The sequence below is a fragment of the Stigmatopora argus genome, chromosome 6 (genome assembly GCF_051989625.1).
Source record: "Stigmatopora argus isolate UIUO_Sarg chromosome 6, RoL_Sarg_1.0, whole genome shotgun sequence".
NCBI classification, from domain to species: domain Eukaryota; kingdom Metazoa; phylum Chordata; class Actinopteri; order Syngnathiformes; family Syngnathidae; genus Stigmatopora; species Stigmatopora argus.
The window spans coordinates 16337412-16357618 of NC_135392.1; the positions used below are offsets into that span (position 1 = coordinate 16337412).

Consider the following 20207-nt stretch of genomic DNA (forward strand, 5'->3'; position numbering starts at 1 on the left):
AGACGCTGAACAGATATAAATGCTACCTGGTGTTAGTTCTCGTCTGTTGCTTTAATGTTTTCAGTGCATTCTAAAACAGTGTGCGCCAATGGACAATATAGGAACTGACAATTTTAAAGAAAATTATACAGTAAATATAGATTTTTTCAAGTATTGCAGATTTATCCTGGGGGCCGTATGTTTGGCACCACTAACGTGGCCTTTGATGAGTTGCTAGGGAGGAAGCAATAGTAGGCAGGCACTTAATAAGTTGAGGTATGACATCACATAATCACATCTCATTTTCTGAACCGCTTTATCCTCACTAGGCTCGCGGGGGATGTTGGAGCCTCTCCCAGCTGACTTTGAGCCAGAGGCGGGGGACACCCTGAATTGGTGGCCAGCCAATCGCAGGGCACGAGGAGACAAACATCCATTCACGCCCACACTCATACCTGGGGGAATTTAGTGTCCAATCAGCCTACCATGCATGCCTTTGGAATGTGGGAGGAAACCGGAGGCACCGGAGAAAGCCCACGCAGGCCCGGGGAGAACATGCAAACTCCACAAAGGTGGACCAACCTGGATTTGAACCCAAGAGCTTTTTCTCATCCAGGACAAAAGTTCAGGTGCTTAAACACCACCATGGGTCTGTCTTTGGATGTGTCATGTTGCCGCTAAATGAGTTGGCAGTCAGATATTCAGGCAGATAAATAAGGCAAAAAAGCATTTTCAGAAAAATCTAAGGTCATACACAAGAGAAGGGAAACCTATAACTGAGACCTCTGCAACGAGGACTCAAGTGCAATGAATAGGCAATGCGGCTATAAATCACATAGGGTTAAAAACAAGAGATGATGCTGTGCTAACTGGATAGAAAAGTGGAATAGCTATAGTCATGGAGGTCTAGGCTTTTTCAATCACAAATTTATTTGTTTAGCTAATCGACAAAATAATTTAAACAAGGGTTGGTGTTCTATTCTACCACCAGGTTGAGAGGAAGACACAATAATTAATTAAATCATTGATTTTTTTTTAGACTTTTGTCCCTTTAAAAGCCTTTCTAGACAGAAATCAATACGACCAAAGCTTGGTTGTTTGCTTGCTATTTAGCCACATTAGATGTTGAGAAAACGAATTCACTGTCTTAATGACAAAGCAGTGGTCCTCATTGTTTGGTTCATGCTGTCATCTTATCCATCACTGCCAAGCTGTGATTAGCAGGCAGCCATGTTCCTACCATTCCTGCATGCAGTTCAGAAATGTTTTTTATCATATTGGACTATGACTGAAATTACCATTTTTTTCACTATTTCATGCGCAATACAGTCGTAATTACTCTGTCACCTGCATCCATGTGCTTTGCGATTTGATTGCAATCACTTTTGTCTGTCAGACCCCTCTGCAAACAGCAGATTTGAAATCATTATTGTCACATCATTCCTTTCTGTGCAATTTGCTGTCGACTTTCATCCCCCATCCGCTCAGTATCTAGCGAGAGCAACTCTGGCTTATTTTTCATTCCATCAGAGCTAAAAAAAACAAAGAGGTAAAAGAATGACATCTGATGAATGCATTCATGAAAAAGTTGGATCTTCACGGGAAACAACAGTATATGAATAGAAAATTATATTTTCCAGGGGAGAGCAAGGTAATGTCTCTGCTGTAACCATTAATCTTGCATCCTTATCTCTTACCCCAAAGGTGTTCTTAAAGAGTGACCGTGTGGCTAAAATGGTCCAGAGCGGCGGCTTCTCAGCCAGTGACTTCAGGGAAGTTTTCAAGAGGCACATTGAGAAGCGCGTGCGTAGCCTCCCGGAGATCGATGGCCTGAGCAAGGAGACGGTCCTCAGCTCCTGGATGGCCAAGTTTGACACCATCTACCGTGGCGACGAGGATCCGCGCAAGGCGCAGCAGCGGATGACGGCTAGTGCTGCCTCGGAGCTCATCCTGAGCAAAGACCAGCTGTATGAGATGTTCCAGAATATCCTGGGCATCAAAAAATTTGAACACCAACTGCTTTACCAAGCCTGTCAGGTATGTTAATCAATTAAGAGTCACTAAAGGTAGTGGATCCAGGTCTTAAACATATTTGTGAAAATTAATCAAGAAACCTTCTCTCTGACAGATAATTTACCATTTTTCATTTACATTTTTGTATGTTTTGCTTGATATGCCTAGTGAATAATATTTATCATAAACATTTTGGACATTTATACATATATCAGTGGTTGTTAACCTTGTTGGAGTTACCAGTTTCATATGCGCATTCACCGAACCCTACTTTAGTGTAAAATAAAATATCTTTTTTTTCAAATTGAAGATAAGTATATAAATTCCTCGCAGCACTGATTGGCCAAGCAATGATCATCTGCAGCCAGTGATGGTCAAGCATGATGAGTCGATGTGTCTTGACCTTCTTGGTAGCGGCTCTATCGAACCTCTGATACCGACTCATTGAACCCAGGTTAAGAACCACTGATCTATATCCTAAAGCAAAAATGTGCATCAGAGAAAATTCTTCCATCTCTGGAGATGAATGAGGTAATTAAAAGAGGGTTATGTAACAAGTGAATCATCTTTTTGATTAGAATGTAATTGAAACAAACCTGGATTAAATACAGCTGACGATTTTGACTACTTTACTTCTCACATGTTCCGGGAGAAAGCATCACTTGTCACAATCCCTTTCCGTGCTGCTGCATTTTACTTGCGTGGAACTTTAAAAGCTCAATTATACCGCTTGTAGTTTGTTCCCGTTCGCGACGTCCTAGGTATTCTCAGGCATACTAATCAATCTGACAAATTTCACTGCCCGTGAAACGTCAATGACGGGACAGATGCAGTCATAACACAAGTCTTTTTTGTGGACGTCTCGGCCCGAACACACATCACATTGAAACATTTCCCTTGTGCTGGAAAGGAAGTTTAGCACTGATACAAAATGAAACCTCTGGTTTTCTTGCAAAATTAAGCACTGTTGTCAACGAGGATAGCAGAATCTGTCCATGCTTTCCATTTTCATGAACAGATAAGATACCTATGTATTGAGTTTTGAGGTTGCGTTTGAATTTGCCTGATCACAGCACACATTCATAACTGGTAGACATTGACCTGAGCCATTTTTATAGGTATTACTGTAGCTCCAACACTAACTCTAGCGCTGCTACATCGACCAATAGGAGCATCCCGTTGGCATATCCCTGTGTTCGTAACACTACATCAAGCACCACTACATCGACCAATTGGAGCCTTGCGTTGGCACATCTCTGTGTTCTCGTCATTACCTCGAATGCACTCAATTGACCAATGCGAGCTGCGTGTTGGCAGATCAAAATTTAAATGGTACCAACACTAACTCTAGCGATGCATAAGTCATAATTTTTTGTTTCATTAGACTCCCTTGCGCATGCTCATTGATTAGCAACAGCATAACAATGTTATTAAAATAATTTAGATACTTCTTGTACATCAAAAGTGTTTAAATGACAAAAAATGCAAGCAATAATTTTCATGGCTCTCAAGGAATTACATTTAAAAATTGCAATTATTTATGGCTCTCTCGGTCAAATAGGTTCCCGACCCTCTGCACTTGGGTAACAACCAGTATAATTAATGGTCACAACTGCGATATCAAGTTTATCATGCTATGATACTGTATCGGCTCTGCAAACCGGTCCTCAAAGGTTGCTGTGGGTGTAGGTTTTTGTTGCAACCAATCCAACACACACAGTTTAACCAATGAGGTTTCTGCTGAAACAAGAAGCACCTGACTGCAATCCACTGATTGCACTTCTAAGATACCAGATTGGTGGAAAGTTTCCTCTAGTAGGTTGAAACAAAAACATACACCCACTGCAGCCCTTTCTGGAATAGTTTGGAGACCCCTGGTAGATGTGAAGACAATAGTTGTTAAAAAAGATTAGCCACATTTTTGATAATAAAAGAGGGAGCATAAAACAACTAGCCGAGATTGAACATTTTTAATGGGTTTTAAAGCACATGAACTAAGATTAAAACAACAATTAACTTAAACAGAAGAAAGAGTTGAATCAGTAGTAAGGAGTTGCATGTAAATTTTGTCTTTCTCTGTAAATCTTTGGTCCCTAGGCATGTCTTGCCCCATGGTAAGTAGGTTATGTCTTTTTCATATTGTCAACGCTGCTCAATTTAAACTTTTCTTCTCTAGTTGATATTAAGGTTCCATTGTTGACTGATTTTTGTTTTGATTTATTTTGCGAACAGAAGTTTAGCCAATTTGATTTGAAAATAGCTCTAGAACACACTATTATCTCTCTAAACATTAGAACAGTTGTAAAAGTGTTACAAAACTGTGTGACAGATGTTGAGATTGAAAATCTTGATTTTTTTACTTTACTAAATAAGTAGAAATCGAGCGACACTTGTGAGGATAAGTGGTTCATAAAATGAATTAATGAATGAATTGTTGCTTCAAGGAGTCAGCTAAAAAGGTAAGTTACATTCAGATTCATTTACATTTATTGCACTGTTGAGCCAGGTCACCGTTTCATTTAATCCATTCATTCGGTGCAAAGCAGGTATCCTACTGCAGAGGGGAATAGTTTGGTTATGTAAATTTGAAGTTTGAATTCTACTCCCACTTTGCCTTTGAAACACGTACTGCAAGAATTACACGTCAACAGCTTCAAAATAAGGGAAGTTCTACTACCAAATTTTGTTGTCTATTTTCGCTAGGCGAACCAGGAGAGCTCTTTTGAGCTCATATTTTAGGTGCAAACTCACCTGTTTTATACATTGCTTGTACAATATTTGTCACACAAAAAAATTAATCCTAGGGTTTATTTCAAGACCTATTGTTACGCAAATTGTTCTTTAGCTTTTATAAGCTCGCTTTCCTCTAGCTTTTTGGCCATGTCTTTATCATACGTACATTCTCATTTACGACTGTTGATTTGCGTTTGTCAGAATGCATTCAAAGTAGATTACAGTTCATTACTTTCCCTGGAGCAAAAATCTCGTACTTTTGCTTTAATTTGTCAGCTCTCTCTATCTGGTAATGTCCAATGCTTCATTCCGGGCTCATGTCGCATATAACTCTCTTTTCCTGCTATCTTTCTTACTCTACTGCTCTCGGTGGGAATGTTAAAAGCAGCACTAATGTATTCCTTCTTCAGCAGCCCGATTAAAAGTCTTATCACGGTCATATTTGGAGGAAACCTCTGGCGTGCTAGCAAACGTGTTTATTCAACACATGAGACAAACCTCCTGATTACAATAAGTAGTAGTTTGGAGGAGCTCAGAAACTAAGACAACCCATGTGTCCATAAGTATATGTTGGCGATTCTGAAGAAATCAGTCAGTATTGTCTTAAAACCTTGTTTGGATTAGATCAATACGTGCTCTCTTCCTCAGTGGGATTCATTAACTTGATGTCTAATGCTGTGCTGTGAGACATTTCCATAGCCTTCTTTCTAATGCCTTTGATGATGCTTAACCTAGTTTGGATGAGCATGAGCTAAAAGCAAAGATGATGGTATGAGGTCACAAATCTGCATCCAGGACATCTGCAGATGCTCCACTTCGTAACACCACAGGACCAGTGAACAGGCAAAAGTTTAGATAGTAAACACACCTAATCCACTCTTTCAAAAATTCCACATCTCCACTGGTGACTATCAATAAATGGAGTAGAATTTGCATAAAAACAATTTAAAATGTCTCTTCCAAATGCTTACACCAGCTGTTTTAAGCATCTATTCTTATTCCTCTTGCTTCCAAATGAATGCATTATACCCATCTAATGATGACTTTCAGCATTTTCTCAGTAAGCAACCAGTCGCTATCAATTATCCCTGCCTGCTAAATGATAAAATCCTCACTAGGAGGCAATTCCGTCAGCGGGGCACAGTGCTGCTGGGATTTAATGAAACATTTTGCTAGATTGCCTGGGACTCAGAGGCCAGCAGAGTTTTACTATCATGGGGGATTTGCATTTTTACACCCAAATACCAGAGATGAGGGAGCTGTTAATATTTTTAAAGAATGTCGAAAATGAGAAATAGACACGTGACCATTAGCAGTAACACTGTATCTGCACTGTTTTCTATTTATGTTTATAAATTGCCATGTGTTAAACCCTTAATAATAAAATATAAAATCATTTACATTATGTGCACAACAGATTACACTGGTTTAAAAATTAGGAAAATATTAAGTGTCAGAGATTAAATTGTCTAATTCTTACTTGTTGTAGTGACCTGGACTGGAATATAACAGGTTTTAGTGCTGTCTGGCTTAAAGTATTCAAAATCTTTCATTTTAAAGTTTAATTACACAATAAAAAAATACAAAAGTTCCCCCTACTTTACGGCATATGTTTTTACGGTATTGTTTAGCCAGAAATAGATTCATACCTCATCACTATTCATTCTTCGCACAGCCACTGGAAACTGCGAACTTAATGGGAAAATGTGTGTCTAAATGTACCGAAAACTGAAAGTTACTTAGTGTTGCTTTAACATTCCAACCAGTTACTATTATTTCAAAATCTATGGCCAATTGACATTTTTCTTTTATTTTTTCAATTTTGTAAGGTCTTGCTATTTTCATCCAGAAAAGCATCTTGCTTGCAAACCAGTGTTATCAAAGCATTATCCCCCCTGTTAAATAATAATTTGTACCAAAAGCAGAGATAATTTTTATTTACTGCTACTACGCTACACTACCACTTTTATTGCTACCACAAATGGCAATTTACATCACAACTTATGTCTTTATTTGCATGTCATGTTGACTTTTTTCATATGCAAGCTTTATAATCAGCACCCTAAAGTATTTTAGATATTCTCTTTTATGTTTGTTGTTGCTTAACTCGATCAAATGTGGCATCTGTTAGAATTTGCCCCAATAGCCCTACCAAACACACAACTGTAGATCAATTTTATATATAGACAAGCAAAGATATACCATACAAGGGAATTTATGAATTTGATGGGACGACAATGTCATTCACACAGTTCAGCCCAGGTCACATTTTTGATACATATAATTAAAGATGTGACTTTTTTGACAGCACTTTTGAAAAAGAGAATCTTGGTAATTCTACCACAGACAGACTGCATAGCAAGGGTCTAAATATAGAGCAGATGCTTCAACTCCTCCTGGTGCCATTCAGCTCTCAATCTGCCCCCTCCGTCTTTTGTTGTGCACATAAAAAACGCCCGTGGCTGTGCTGGCTGTCAACTGCCCACATACTCATCTAGCGTGAGGGGACTTACATTGGCGGAGTTCCTGATGTCATGCTCACCTTTAACTAGCTGCATGCCTGGGCTGCTACTACGGTCAACTACTTCTGTCTTTAGCAGCCACAGTTCTGCCAGCCTGGATATCGGTCGAAGGATGGACCTTTTAGTCTCTCTGATTTGTCATTAGATTGCTTGTCAGGTTATGTTACTCCCGTGCACACGCTGATATCTATGACCTTTCAGTAGTTGGCGGCCTACAAAGATTGGGGTGCTGAGGGATCAGCGGGTGCTTGTTGCTTCACGTCGGCATTGACCTCCAACTTTACATGCTGCTGCCCATTATTCTTTTTTTTAACTACCATGTTAAAATAATTCACTTTCATATTTATTACATTCACTTTAATTAAATTGAATTGAATGCTTTTATTATTATTTAAATAAGTATAATGAGATTTAAAACTTCATCATGAGGTGCACAAATAAATTATCAATAAATAATGATAATAAATAAATAAATACTAATCAATAATTAAGTAATAAATAAATAAGTAGTCAACATAGATATATAGTCAACATAGATAAGTAGTCAACATAGATAAGTAGTCAACATAGATAAGTAGTCAACATAGATAAGTAATCAACATAGATAAGTAATCAACATAGATAAGTAATCAACATAGATAATTAGTCAACATAGATAAGTAGTCAACATAGATAAGTAGTCAACATAGATAAGTGATCAACATAGATAAGTGGTCAACATAGATAAGTAGTCAACATAGATAAGTGGTCAACATAGATAAGTGGTCAACATAGATAAGTAGTCAACATGAATAAGTGCCTCACAGTTCTGGGGTTGGGGGTTCGATTCCAGGTTGGTACTCACTGTGTGGAGTTTGGCTGTTCTCCCCAGGCTTGCATGGGTTTTCTCCAGGTACCTCGGGTTCCTCCAACACCCTGAAACACTACAGGGTAGGCTGGCAGAACACTCTAAATTGCCCTTAGGTATTAATGTGAGTGTGTATGGTTGTCAGTCTCCTTTTGCCCTGTGATTGGTTGGCCGGCAATTCAGGGTGTCTCCCGTCTGGTGCCCAAAGTTAGCTGGGGTAGGCTTCAACATCCACAGTGATAGCGTTGAGGATATTTAAAAAGAAAAGTGTGCTTGGCCCTAATGGACAATTGCACGAGTCTCCCTGAGTCCCAAGCGAGTCACATTTGTGTTCAAGCATGTTTTTTGTTGTGATCAAATTGTGTCGAGTCACAAGGTTATGTCCAGTCAAGTCAAAAGGTTATGTCAAGTCACGTCACAAGGTTATGTTGAGACAAGCCGAGTCACAAGGTTATCAAGCTGAGTTGCAGGATAGTCAAGTCTTCCTCGATGTGACAGAGGTGCATAGCGTGGGTGAACAGATTTGCACAGCAAAAGGATTTTCAAGAGAAAACTTTATTTCTCTTCAGTTAAGTCACATACACGTTAAATAATTCTCGTGTGGCAATGTGCTGGTTTCTAACTCAGGCACACAGGCTTTTAGCGTGATACGAGGGCAGCAAGATGTGAAATACTCGCAAAAATTGCTAGTCACATATTGAGGTTGAATTCAATGGCAAAAAGTGACTCAGACATATCTAAACAAATTACAAATATGTTCCATAGACGTATTAACTAGCTCACTACACTATGTATGACAGTAGGTGTTGTAGATGGCTTAACTTTAGGTTTATGACGTTGGTTCTTGGTTTGTCGGCTAAATATAAATTTAAATAGAGTAGGTACCTAGCACTTTTGTTTAAAACATTTCTGCCTTGTTTTTTTTTTTTAGCCTGTGTGAATTGACAAGTGACCTTTTATCAAAAACAGGACAAAAAAACAAGTAGGCTATGCAAATTATATTCTTGATTTTGTTAAAGGAATGTAGTAGCATTTTCAGTTTTTGCAGTTAAAGTTACACTAGAACCATTTTCCTCACCCCAGAAGGCAAATGGTAGAGTCCCTTCGTTTCTTTCTGGCACTTAAGCCGTGCTTCATGAAGCACAAATAAACTTACTAACTAACGCTGAGAGACAAACAAACAAAAAATAAGGCGGTCTACGCTGCCGCCCGAAATGTACTTTTTCGTCTTTTTTCAACTTTGGAATCAATAAAATGTTTTTCTTTACCTGTTAGATAGATAACAAATGGCTTGTGTCCAAATACAATGATAATAAGAAAATAAAGAAAAAACGTCCTTTGAATAAGCTGTATCGTTAGAAGCTGCCTGGTACAAATGGAGAGAAAAAGTAGCGGCTTATTCTTTGAAAAATATGGTAATCACAGAATTGGTACCCTAGGAAACCATTTCCTTGTCAATGAGCTTCAAAAAACGAACCATTTTAGATATGGCTATGTAAATATAGCAAAGAATGGATTTAAGTAATTAAAATCCTTGTGCTTTTAGGAACATATCAGTTGCACGTATTGACTTTACCTTAATAAAAAAAATAAAAAAAGAGTGTGAGTGTGAATGGTTGTTTGTCTCCTCATGCCCTGCAATTGGCTGGCCACCAATTCAGGGTGTCCCTCGCCTTGTGCCCAAAGTCAACTGGGATAGGCTCCAGGACCCCCCACGACCTTTGAGAGGATAAAGTCATTCAGACAACGGATGAATGAATGATAAAAGAACTATTGCAAAATATGAGTGTTCCGTTACTTTACACCACTGTCCAAATCTTAGTAAAGTTTGTCCGTGCCTCACATACCTGGAACTTAATACCAATTATCATACGTGAACTCCCGTCTCTGAACCGCAATCATGTTAAAGCCTGGCGGTTAGACGAAAAAAAATGCGTTCACAACGCTGTCTAAAACTGTGCTACTTGTATGTGTATGTGTCTATGTTTGTGTTTGTCATCGTTTAGTTTCAACCTGCATTAGGGACTAAAGATGGAAATTAGCTGTCGGCTACAATCTTACATAGATACATATATGTTCATTAAAATGAATATGACTATGTTCATTAAGGGGTGATGTCCTTTATTAAATAAATCAAACTTGAACATAAACTTCAAACTCAAACCTAAACGATAAATGAATAAACTTCAATCTTACTTTCACAGATCATGACCGAACACAATCCTATTCTTAACCCTATTCTAGTCTGTCTGTCCATCATTCCTAAGATTCAATTAAAGAAGGCAATCACGCACACAGTTGAGTAAAAGTGCTTTGTCACGCTATCGTTCCAAATTGTCCTTTTTGTCCATGTGTGGTACGATCAATTGATTTATGAGTGGACATGTGCTGTGCCATTCTTGTGAGTGTTTTGACAAGCATCGCAGGATGGCTTTCAGAATGAAAGGCAGACAAATACTCAGGGATAAAAGCAGCAGGTCAGGTTAAGGACGCTTTTCTGGTATCGGATATGTTGAAGTAGCCTCTGCAGGATGCTTAGACTCTTGTCCAACAGCACTCAAGTGCAGGCATTTTACTGCATCTGGTGGCAGCGTCTGATTATATGCTCTACTAAACAACAACTCTGGGTTATGCAGCAGGGTGCTCGTACATGGCCTGAACTGTCAACACACTTGACAGTCGACATTCACTCTTCTCAGTTGAACACACTACCTGAAAGACATGAACCCACGATAACCATTATCTGCAAATGTGTACATTGTCCCTTTTTGATGTCTAATATGAAGCATAGAAAAAGAACTGTGAGGCGTATGTGCTAACACTCCCCACTGTGCCGCCCATTCAATTCATCTGGGGAAAAAGAGGGAAAAAAGAAAAAAACGGATAAGTAAAGGAAAAGTTTGCTGTCCGTTTTTAAATAAACGTTTCTTGTTTAGACCCCAGAGGAGTCCAAGTAAAAATGACAAAGAAAAAAAATCCTAACGTTCTTGCAAAGGATTGAAAAGAAGAATCAAGACAATCCAGTTCAATTTCCGTGTTTTTGAAAAGTTGCAGTGAAGAAACCGATGCTTGGGTTTTATGTATCTTATGATTTATATGTTATTGTTGTACCCACACTACACTGCTCGGGAGGAACACTAGAAACGTTTCGGTGCGTTCTCTTGATGATTTAAGATTTGTTATTTTGAGATTTTATAGAGCCTAGTAACCCCCCTAGAAGCAGTAGTCTCTGGTCTCATTAGAATCACATTTGCTAAGAGCAGGAAGAAATAAAGCATAAAAATGTAAGGATTGAGGACGCAAGAGACATCAGATCCTGACCCTCTTTCCCTGCATCAGCTAATTTAAGATTCCCATTTATTATTGATGATAGGGAGCCAAGAATGTATCTGATTTTCATTCCTCCTCTAGGGCCAGAACTTGCAGCCTCGCTTTACCTTGCATAGTTTTTGACTGCTACACTTCTGTTTTCATTTCAGTCCAAACATCGTTTTGTTGTCTGAGCTTTACTGTCTTGGTCGTGTTTTATGCCAACCACCTTGCAAATCAACAAGAAATATAACAACTCACACAGTAGTGCCTTTCATTGGTCTCTATGGTGATGACAGCTCTCCGCCTGTGAGACAGTGATGGATTTTCCTTTCAGTCTCATCTTTTCAATTTAAGCTGGCTAACACAACGTGCTGCTATGACTACAACCTCTTGCAACAAACTGACCAGATATGCAATCTGTCATAGAGTAGTTGATTTTCTTGGCTTTGTAGGTTGTTTTAAATTCACATCTCATTCTCCTTGTTTTATTTTGACTGCTCACTTAAATTGGGAGGGGGAATTATAATTCATTATTTACACATACCACTTTTATATAAGAGGGGGCTGGAGCTTATCCTGGCTATGGGCTGGAGGCGGGGTACACCCTAAACCGGTTGCCAGGCAATCGTAAAGCACACCAGATAAACAACCTTTCCCACTCATAATCGCACATACTGAGCGTGTCCAATTTGCCTAACATGCATGTTTTAACACACCCGGAGAAGACCCACACAGGGACATGATGCACAAGGAGCCCATGATTGATCTCAGAAGTGTAGTAAGGCAGACTTGCCAACCCATTTAAACATTGCGCCTCTGGCATTGAGAATTTTTTTTTGTATTTGTAAAACTGTTCTCTGTTGTGTTGAGTTTACTGCAACCATACAGTAATCATATTTCAAATATTTGCTCACATGCCAAAACAAAAAATGCCTAAACAACAGCTCGTATATCATAAATTTAATCATCTGACGGAAATCTCTAGGCAACACTGTATGTGAAACATTTAAAGGATTACATACTCAAAGAATGAAATATTTACTGTGCGTGTACCTTTCCTTTAAAAAATGATTTAAACTAAAACATCAGTGTGAGAAATGTGATCTTACTGATGACCTTCTGAGTACATGGCATACCGTATTTATCAAATGTGATCTCATGGAGTTTCCCCATATGTTTGTATAGCTGGACAATTTGGATGAACAGGCTGCACAGATTAGAAGAGAGTTGGATGGCCGTCTCCAAATGGCTGACCAGATTGCACGGGTGAGATTGCCTTTCTTTGTCTACTATGTTGTTGAAAGGTGTTAGTCTCTCTCTAAAAAAAGACTATTTTGACCACTTCCAGGAAATACTGGTTTTCTTTTATATTTTTCGCCAGTATTAGATGTTACAAAAACAAATTTTTGTGTCTTTCACATCACTGAACAAGATTCTTTCCACTGGGTTGAACATGATCCCTTTTTTCCTATCTCTTTGACTTCCATCCGGCATTGGAATTGGATCCAAATGTTGTGGAAATAATTGCCAAGGGAGACAGCACCTGTGTTTTATGCATTTTACTCTCATTCAATATTTTTTGACTGCTTTTAGGAAGCAGTTACTCATCTGTTACCAGCAATGCATTATTTGTCTCTTTTAGGGAGGGCGTTTCCCCAAGTTTGTGTCAAAGGACATGGAGGCAATGTATATTGAGGAGCTCAAATCTTCAGTGAACCAGCTGATGGCCAATTTGGAAAGCATGCCTGTGTCCAAGGGTGGAGAGTTCAAGCTCCAGAAACTGAAGCGAGGACACAACACCTCCATAATCGACATGGGCCAGGAGGATGAAAACACGCTCTCAAAGTCTGATGTGGTTTTGTCTTTCACTTTGGAGGTAAAATTCTTTACATACAGTGACAGAGCTGCCAAGTACTACAAATATTCTGTAGTTCACCATGCCAGTCTTTGTCAAACTACAAAATATGCATTTTGTCTCAAAAGTACAAAATTAACGTACACTAATACCTTGAGATACGAGCTATTAATGCGTTCTAGGACCGAACTTAGATTAAGCCGCCTCGTGGTGCAGTGGTTCACTCGCGGGCAGGCACGGGCTCAATTCCCGCTGGCGGCGGTAAGATTGGCAGTGCGTATGGTCGTTTTCCTCTCTGTGTGCCCTATGACTGACTGGCAACCAGTCTAGGGTGTAGTCTGCCTTTCGACCGAAGACAGCTGGGTTAGGCTCCAGCAACCCCCGCAAACCCTTTTGAGGATGGGCAGTATGGAACATGGATGAATGATTTTAAATTACTATACAGACACACACGCGCGCACACACATACATACACACACACACTTAAAAATAAGTTTTAATCTTACGCTACACTAAAATCTTACATTACACTAAAATGAAACCCTGTGTGATAACCGGGGGGAAGATGTTAATGTATTCCAACGCGGATTTCGAGTCGGAACTTGCTGCTTCTCTATGCCTCAGAACCGAGTGAATCACAGTTTGTCTTTTTTTATAATTATCGAACCAGCGACGACTCGCTTTGAAGGGTTCAGCAGCTGTCTTTTTCAGATGCTTGCTTTGCTTCCAAGTCCATGTAGATTATGCTGGCTTTTTCGCAGTTTATCGCTATCTCCGGTTAAAAAATGCAACCTCTACGGCACGCCGCTCGTAGATATCTTTATTCAAGGGAGATGCGCTGAGAAAGACAGAGCAATGTTGTTCTCATAAGCAGCCTCTCGCATACTTGGTCACCCGGGCGGCCACATCGGGAACTGTCTCGTATGCTCGTATCTCAAATTTGACTCGTATCTCAAGGCAAAAATTTGCTCAGAAATGTCCTTGTATCTCAAATTTCTCATATGTTAGCACACTCGTATGTCAAGGTATTACTGTATTTTAATTGAATTGAATGCTTTTATTGTCATTATGCAAGTATGAGATGTAAAGCTTCACCACAAATTGCACAAATAACAACAAACAAACAACTAAATAATCAATGAATAATAACAACGGATGACAAATAATCAATAAATCAGTAGTTGATAACATAAATAAGTTGGAAAGTACATAAATAACAACAACAAACAAACAAACAATCAATAAAAATAATATTAAAAATTAAATAATCAATAAGGAAGGGCTAGCGGCTTGAGTGGTTAGCGTGTCGGCCTCACAGCTCTGGGTTCCTGGTTCAATCCAGGTCGGTCCACCTGTGTGGAGTTCTCATCTTCTCCCCGGCCTGGCCTGCATGGGTTTTCTCCGGGTACTCCGGTTCCCTCCCACATTCCAAAAACATCCATGGTAGGCTGTTTGGACATGCTAAATTACCCCGAGGTATGAGTGTGAGAGTGAATGGTACGTCTCTTCAAGTCACAGTATGTGACTGAGAAGCTAGCCTATAGGGCACAGACCTGCACCATGAACAAATAATTAGTTTTAAATGACAAACGTTGCAAATTAATATTTAAGCACCCACTGCACACTGTATAACTATATTTGTGAACAATAATGACATAAAAATCTGTTTGTAAAACATGAAAGTAATAAAAATATAAACACGCCAAAATATGTATATATTCTAGTATAAATTACAGTTGTTTAATGCATTCAGCTATGCATATTCTGCTTTTCTTACACCTACGCTTATGAGAGCACCCATTTTGTGACAGTTGTGGCCACACACATGCACAGTGATACACTCAGGTGCATGTAATAATTAGTATAATTGGCATCAATAACATGCATGCCCCCACTAATGGTGTCATTTTCCTGGCTTTTATTTTCCCCACGGTTAGACATCATACAAATTAATTTGTGAATTTTCAGTTTATTAAACAGTATTCTCTGCGATTGGCTGGCCACCAAGTCGGGATTTCCCGTCTGGTGCTCTTAGTTGGCTGAGATAGGCTCCAGACCCCCCGTGACCTTTATGAAGATAAGTGGTATAGAAAATGAGAGAGAGATTAAGAGAGAGAGAGAGTCGGTAAATGAGATTCTTTGCACTGGTACTCGCATGTTAAAGGTGTTTTCTTCGTTAATCATTCAAATTTGGCATGCTTGTAGCAACACTCTCCTCTATGGTGTCACCAATCTACAATATTCATTCATTTATATTGAAAACTGCTTACCCTTGTCAGTGTAGCAGAGCTGACTTTAAGCAAAAGACGGATTACACCAGGGGTGGCGAAGTCCAGTACTCGAGAGCCCCTATGCAGTCTGTTTTCCATGTCGCCCTCCACCAACATACCTGTATCAAATCATGGAGATCGGTATCAAGCTTCTGGAAAGCTTGCTGATGAGTTGATCATTTGATTCAGGTGTGCTAGAGGAGGGAGATATGGAAAACAGAGTTTAACTGGTTGCCAGTCAATCGTAGGACACACAGAGAAAGAAAAATATTCACACTCACAATCCCAGTCTGTCTGTGTCGGTACTCGGACGTTTGGTCGCTGGACGTTTGGTCGCCCGGACGTTTGGTCGCCGGACGTTTGGTCGCCCGGACGTTTGGTCGCCGGACGTTTGGTCGCCCGGATGTTTGGTAGCCGGAAGTTTGGTCGCCGGAGGTTTGACAACATGACAGAGAGTTGAAACCAGCTCTCAAAATTATATTCATGAGAGAGAGAGTTTAATATCTAAATATCTACTGTTGAAACCAGCTCTCAAAATTATATTCACCCGGGCAACCAAACGTCCGGCAACCAAACGTCCGGGCGACCAAACGTCCGGGCAACCAAACGTCCGGCGACCAAACGTCCGGCGACCAAACGTCCGGCGACCAAACGTCCGGTCACGGTCTGGGTCAAAGTCAGGCAGAAGAGCCACTACTGTACCATCAGGTGGCCTTAATTTGCATTTATTATCCATTGTTTTATAGGACCTTTAAATCACTGCTAATAAGTGTTGTTGAAGTTAAATATCAATTGTACCTGCCACTAAATGAGTTTATGGTATGAATGATCACATTGACTATATAGGTGGTGATCATGGAGGTGCAGGGGCTGAAGTCTTTAGCCCCCAACAGGATTGTCTACTGCACTATGGAAGTGGAGGGAGGAGAAAAGCTCCAGACTGACCAAGCGGAAGCTTCTAAGCCAACGTAAGACACACAGGGACACATACACTCAACAATAACATCACATTTGCATGTGCTTTTAATGTCCTTTACAATTGACTAACGTTAATCCAGAGTATGTTATAATAGTTTGCTACAACTTGTTATATACTCTGAGTTCAGTGCAAAACATGCTACCTTTTAATGTAATGGTTAAACTCCTTCAGTGTATTTCACTGGGGTTCCACTTTTGGCACTTGACTTTTTTTAAACATTTTTTATTGCAGATGATCAGAAATCGCAAGCATGCCATTGTTGTTTTGTTTCTCATATTAAATGAGAAGCAGGTTATTTCATAACAACTGTATTCTAATGTATATATATGTATATATATATGTATATATGTGTGTATATATATATATATATATATATATATATATATATATATATATATATATATATATATATATATATATATATATATATATATATATATATTCTTGGAATAAATCTGTTATAAAATAACCTGCTTCTCAATGCTGTGGCACATCAACTGCTGTTAAATTCACATTTTCTCAAGTCTCTCAAAATAAAACGGTTGTTCACATCTTGAGTGTAAATAGTAAAGAATGAGGCAAAATGAGATTGCAGCAGCTAGTATTTCCGCACAAAGTAATAACCCACAATGCATCCAATTACCGTTTACTCAGAAACTACTTTCTGAGTTGTATACATACTGTTGTCCATTTAAACTAATTGGAGATGAGCCTTTGGGATCTTCTTGATATATAGCTTTAAACAACTATGGTTGACGAGGCCGGTGCAAACAGCGATCTACAAATCTTGCCAAGTTCAGATTTTAAGATGCCTGGTGTATAAACTGCATAATTCATTTAGCACAAGTGTCACAAAGATGGATTATTAGTGTCAGTGTGTCTATAAAGAATTTGTTCTCTGAACTGTTCTGACTTTTATTGTGCAATTATGTTGCAGATTGATGGTGTCAAAAAAGAGCATACCTTTTTATTAATTTGAGTGTCATGAAACTCTCTCTTAGCCAAAGTAAAACTTTCTGCCATCCAGCAGTAAATAGCATTCAAGGCGATGCAGTCTCCTGTGTTGTAAAATGTGATGGAAGCCAAACTCTGGAGTCGATTGTGTTATGTCTTTCAGCTGGGGGACTCAGGGGGACTTTACTACTACACACCCTCTGCCTGCTGTCAAGGTAAAACTGTTCACTGAGAGCACTGGAGTGCTGGCACTGGAGGACAAAGAGCTGGGCAGGGTAAAAAAAAACATTTATTCAAATAATGTGGACATGTTTAAAGAACATATCTCCTAAACACATTTGTAAAAATGTGTTACAGTCCAATGCAATTAAAAAAAAGAACCTGAATTGGCCTTAATTGCAAATTGCTCATGCACTGCTGTGGTATATTTGGTCCCTCCCATAATATATCGCCAGATTGATTGTTCTATATACATGATAGGAATATTTAAGAAATGTCAATGTGTTCAATTGGGCAAATGAGGCATTTTTCAGGTGAATAAGAATACACACCGCTGCTGATTGGACGATGGCTCCTCACACTAATCACTAAAAAATCCACTATTTTCCACATTATGACACACTGGCCAAGAGGAAGCACAAAAATATTGTTTCCTGTCAATCAAACCTTTATTGGTAAGGTACAACGAATAGACTTGAATTTTTTCAAAAGCTGGCAGTGCACCATATTATGTATGCAATCCCTTTATTTCAGCTCTATTTAGTTTATGTATAACACCTTCTAACCACTACTACTACAGGTAATACAACTATGACTACTACTACTATGACTACCACTACTACGACTACTACAGGTAATACGACTATGACTACTACTACTATGACTACCACTACTACGACTACTACAGGTAATACGACTATGACTACTATTACTATGACTACTACTACTACGACTACTACTACTACTATGACTACTACTACTATGACTACTACTATGACTACTACTACTACTATGACTACTACTACTACTATGACTACTACTACTACGACTACTACTACTGCTACTATGACTACTACAACTATGACTACTACAACTATGACTACTACAACTATGACTACTACTGCTACTACCACTACTACTACTACTACTACCACTACTACTACTACTACTACTACAGCTAATACGACTATGACTACTACTACTATGACTACCACTACTACGACTACTACTACTACTATGACTACTACTACTATGACTACTACTACTACTGTGACTACTACTACTACTGTGACTACTACGACTACTACTACTGCTAACTATGACTACTACTACTACTACTACTACTGCTACTACTACTACTAGTACTACCACTATCACCACCACTACTACTACTACTACCACTATCACCACCACTACTAATACTACTACTGCGTCTTGTCTTATAATCAGGTACGTCTTATATATGACACAAATTTCAAGATAGGCCATTCATGGAAGGTAATCTTAATAGTGTAGAAAATTAGGTAATCTGTTAATGAGGAAATAATGTTTAAACTGTAGAAAATCGAGGTTGTCAATATCAATTAATCAGGCCGGATCGTCTTGGTGGCAAGGCTACCAAAACAGCAGAAATTCAACAGATATATCCTTGAAGAATGAAATCCTTCTAGAAGTTCCTAAGCTGACTCTAGATGTGAATGACTGATACAAATCCCCCAAATTTATGAATTTAGCATTGATATTTAGACATGTTAGTTATGAAAAAAAAATCAACTCTTGAAATCTGATCCGTGAAAAGACTTACAGTTTGTACAAGGCTCCAAAATGGTACCACAAATACTATAGACCAGTGAATTAGGTTTTCCAAAGTCACTTTTACATTGACAGAGATGCTTGTGTGCTTTTTTTCAAACCAATGTTTAAGGTCAGATTAGTATGTATTGGTCCTTTGGGTAAGGTAGGTCTGTGTTGATACATTGGTGATGTCCCAGAAAAGGTGACCTTGGCTGTAACAAGGCCTTCTGATCTCCCACCGCGGCACACACACTGCTAGGAAATCATACTTCCTCAAATTGCTTTATTGCAGTAAAGAGAGATTAGACAGAGGCAGCAAGAAGCGGTGGCCTGTTCATCTTTCTTTATTTCTTTTTCATTTACTCACAGAACAAGGTACATGCATAGGTGACTTAGCAAAAAAAAATCAAGTCACACCAAAACATTGATCTCATAGGTATTGATTTGCTTCAAATGCAGGTTGTCCTACATCCGACTCCCAATAGCCCAAAGCAGTCTGAGCTCCATAAAATGACCTTGACTAAGGCTTGCCCTGACCAAGATCTCAGGATCAAACTGGCCATTCGCATGGACAAGCCTCAAAACATGAAACACTGCGGGTGAGTAAATAGCTGGGTGGGTGTCAGTTCTGGGGATCCATGCCTCTTTAGCATAGAACAAACTTCCCTGGCCTTATTTCAGTCATCATCAATGTTCCCTCTAATTTTACACATGTCTGGGCATATAGAAATAACCCCTGAGCACACTAAGGACCAGTGTGAGCAACATCAGATGTGCTCGCTATGGCCACACACCAGTATCACATCTGCCATCAGCAGGTGCATATTTACTACCCATAAATGATCTAGTCATAATAAAATGTAATGATTAATATCTATAAATGAAACATTATAATAAATATCACTAGAATATGCACAAATCTGACTTCAATTTGACCTTATTTTTCACG

General features: G+C 39.0%; 1 protein-coding gene across 8 annotated transcripts in view; it reads left to right on the forward strand.

Annotated features, from left to right (window-relative positions):
- Positions 1-20207, forward strand: part of cadpsb (Ca2+-dependent activator protein for secretion b) — an 87752-nt gene that overhangs the window by 23619 nt on the left and 43926 nt on the right. For all 8 annotated transcript variants that reach the window (XM_077602833.1, XM_077602825.1, XM_077602830.1 and 5 more), the window contains exons 3-8: positions 1684-2016; positions 12592-12672; positions 13049-13282; positions 16378-16499; positions 17628-17739; positions 19718-19857. In XM_077602833.1, coding sequence (XP_077458959.1) covers positions 1684-2016; positions 12592-12672; positions 13049-13282; positions 16378-16499; positions 17628-17739; positions 19718-19857 — 1022 coding nt within the window. The remainder of the gene's footprint in view (positions 1-1683; positions 2017-12591; positions 12673-13048; positions 13283-16377; positions 16500-17627; positions 17740-19717; positions 19858-20207) is intronic.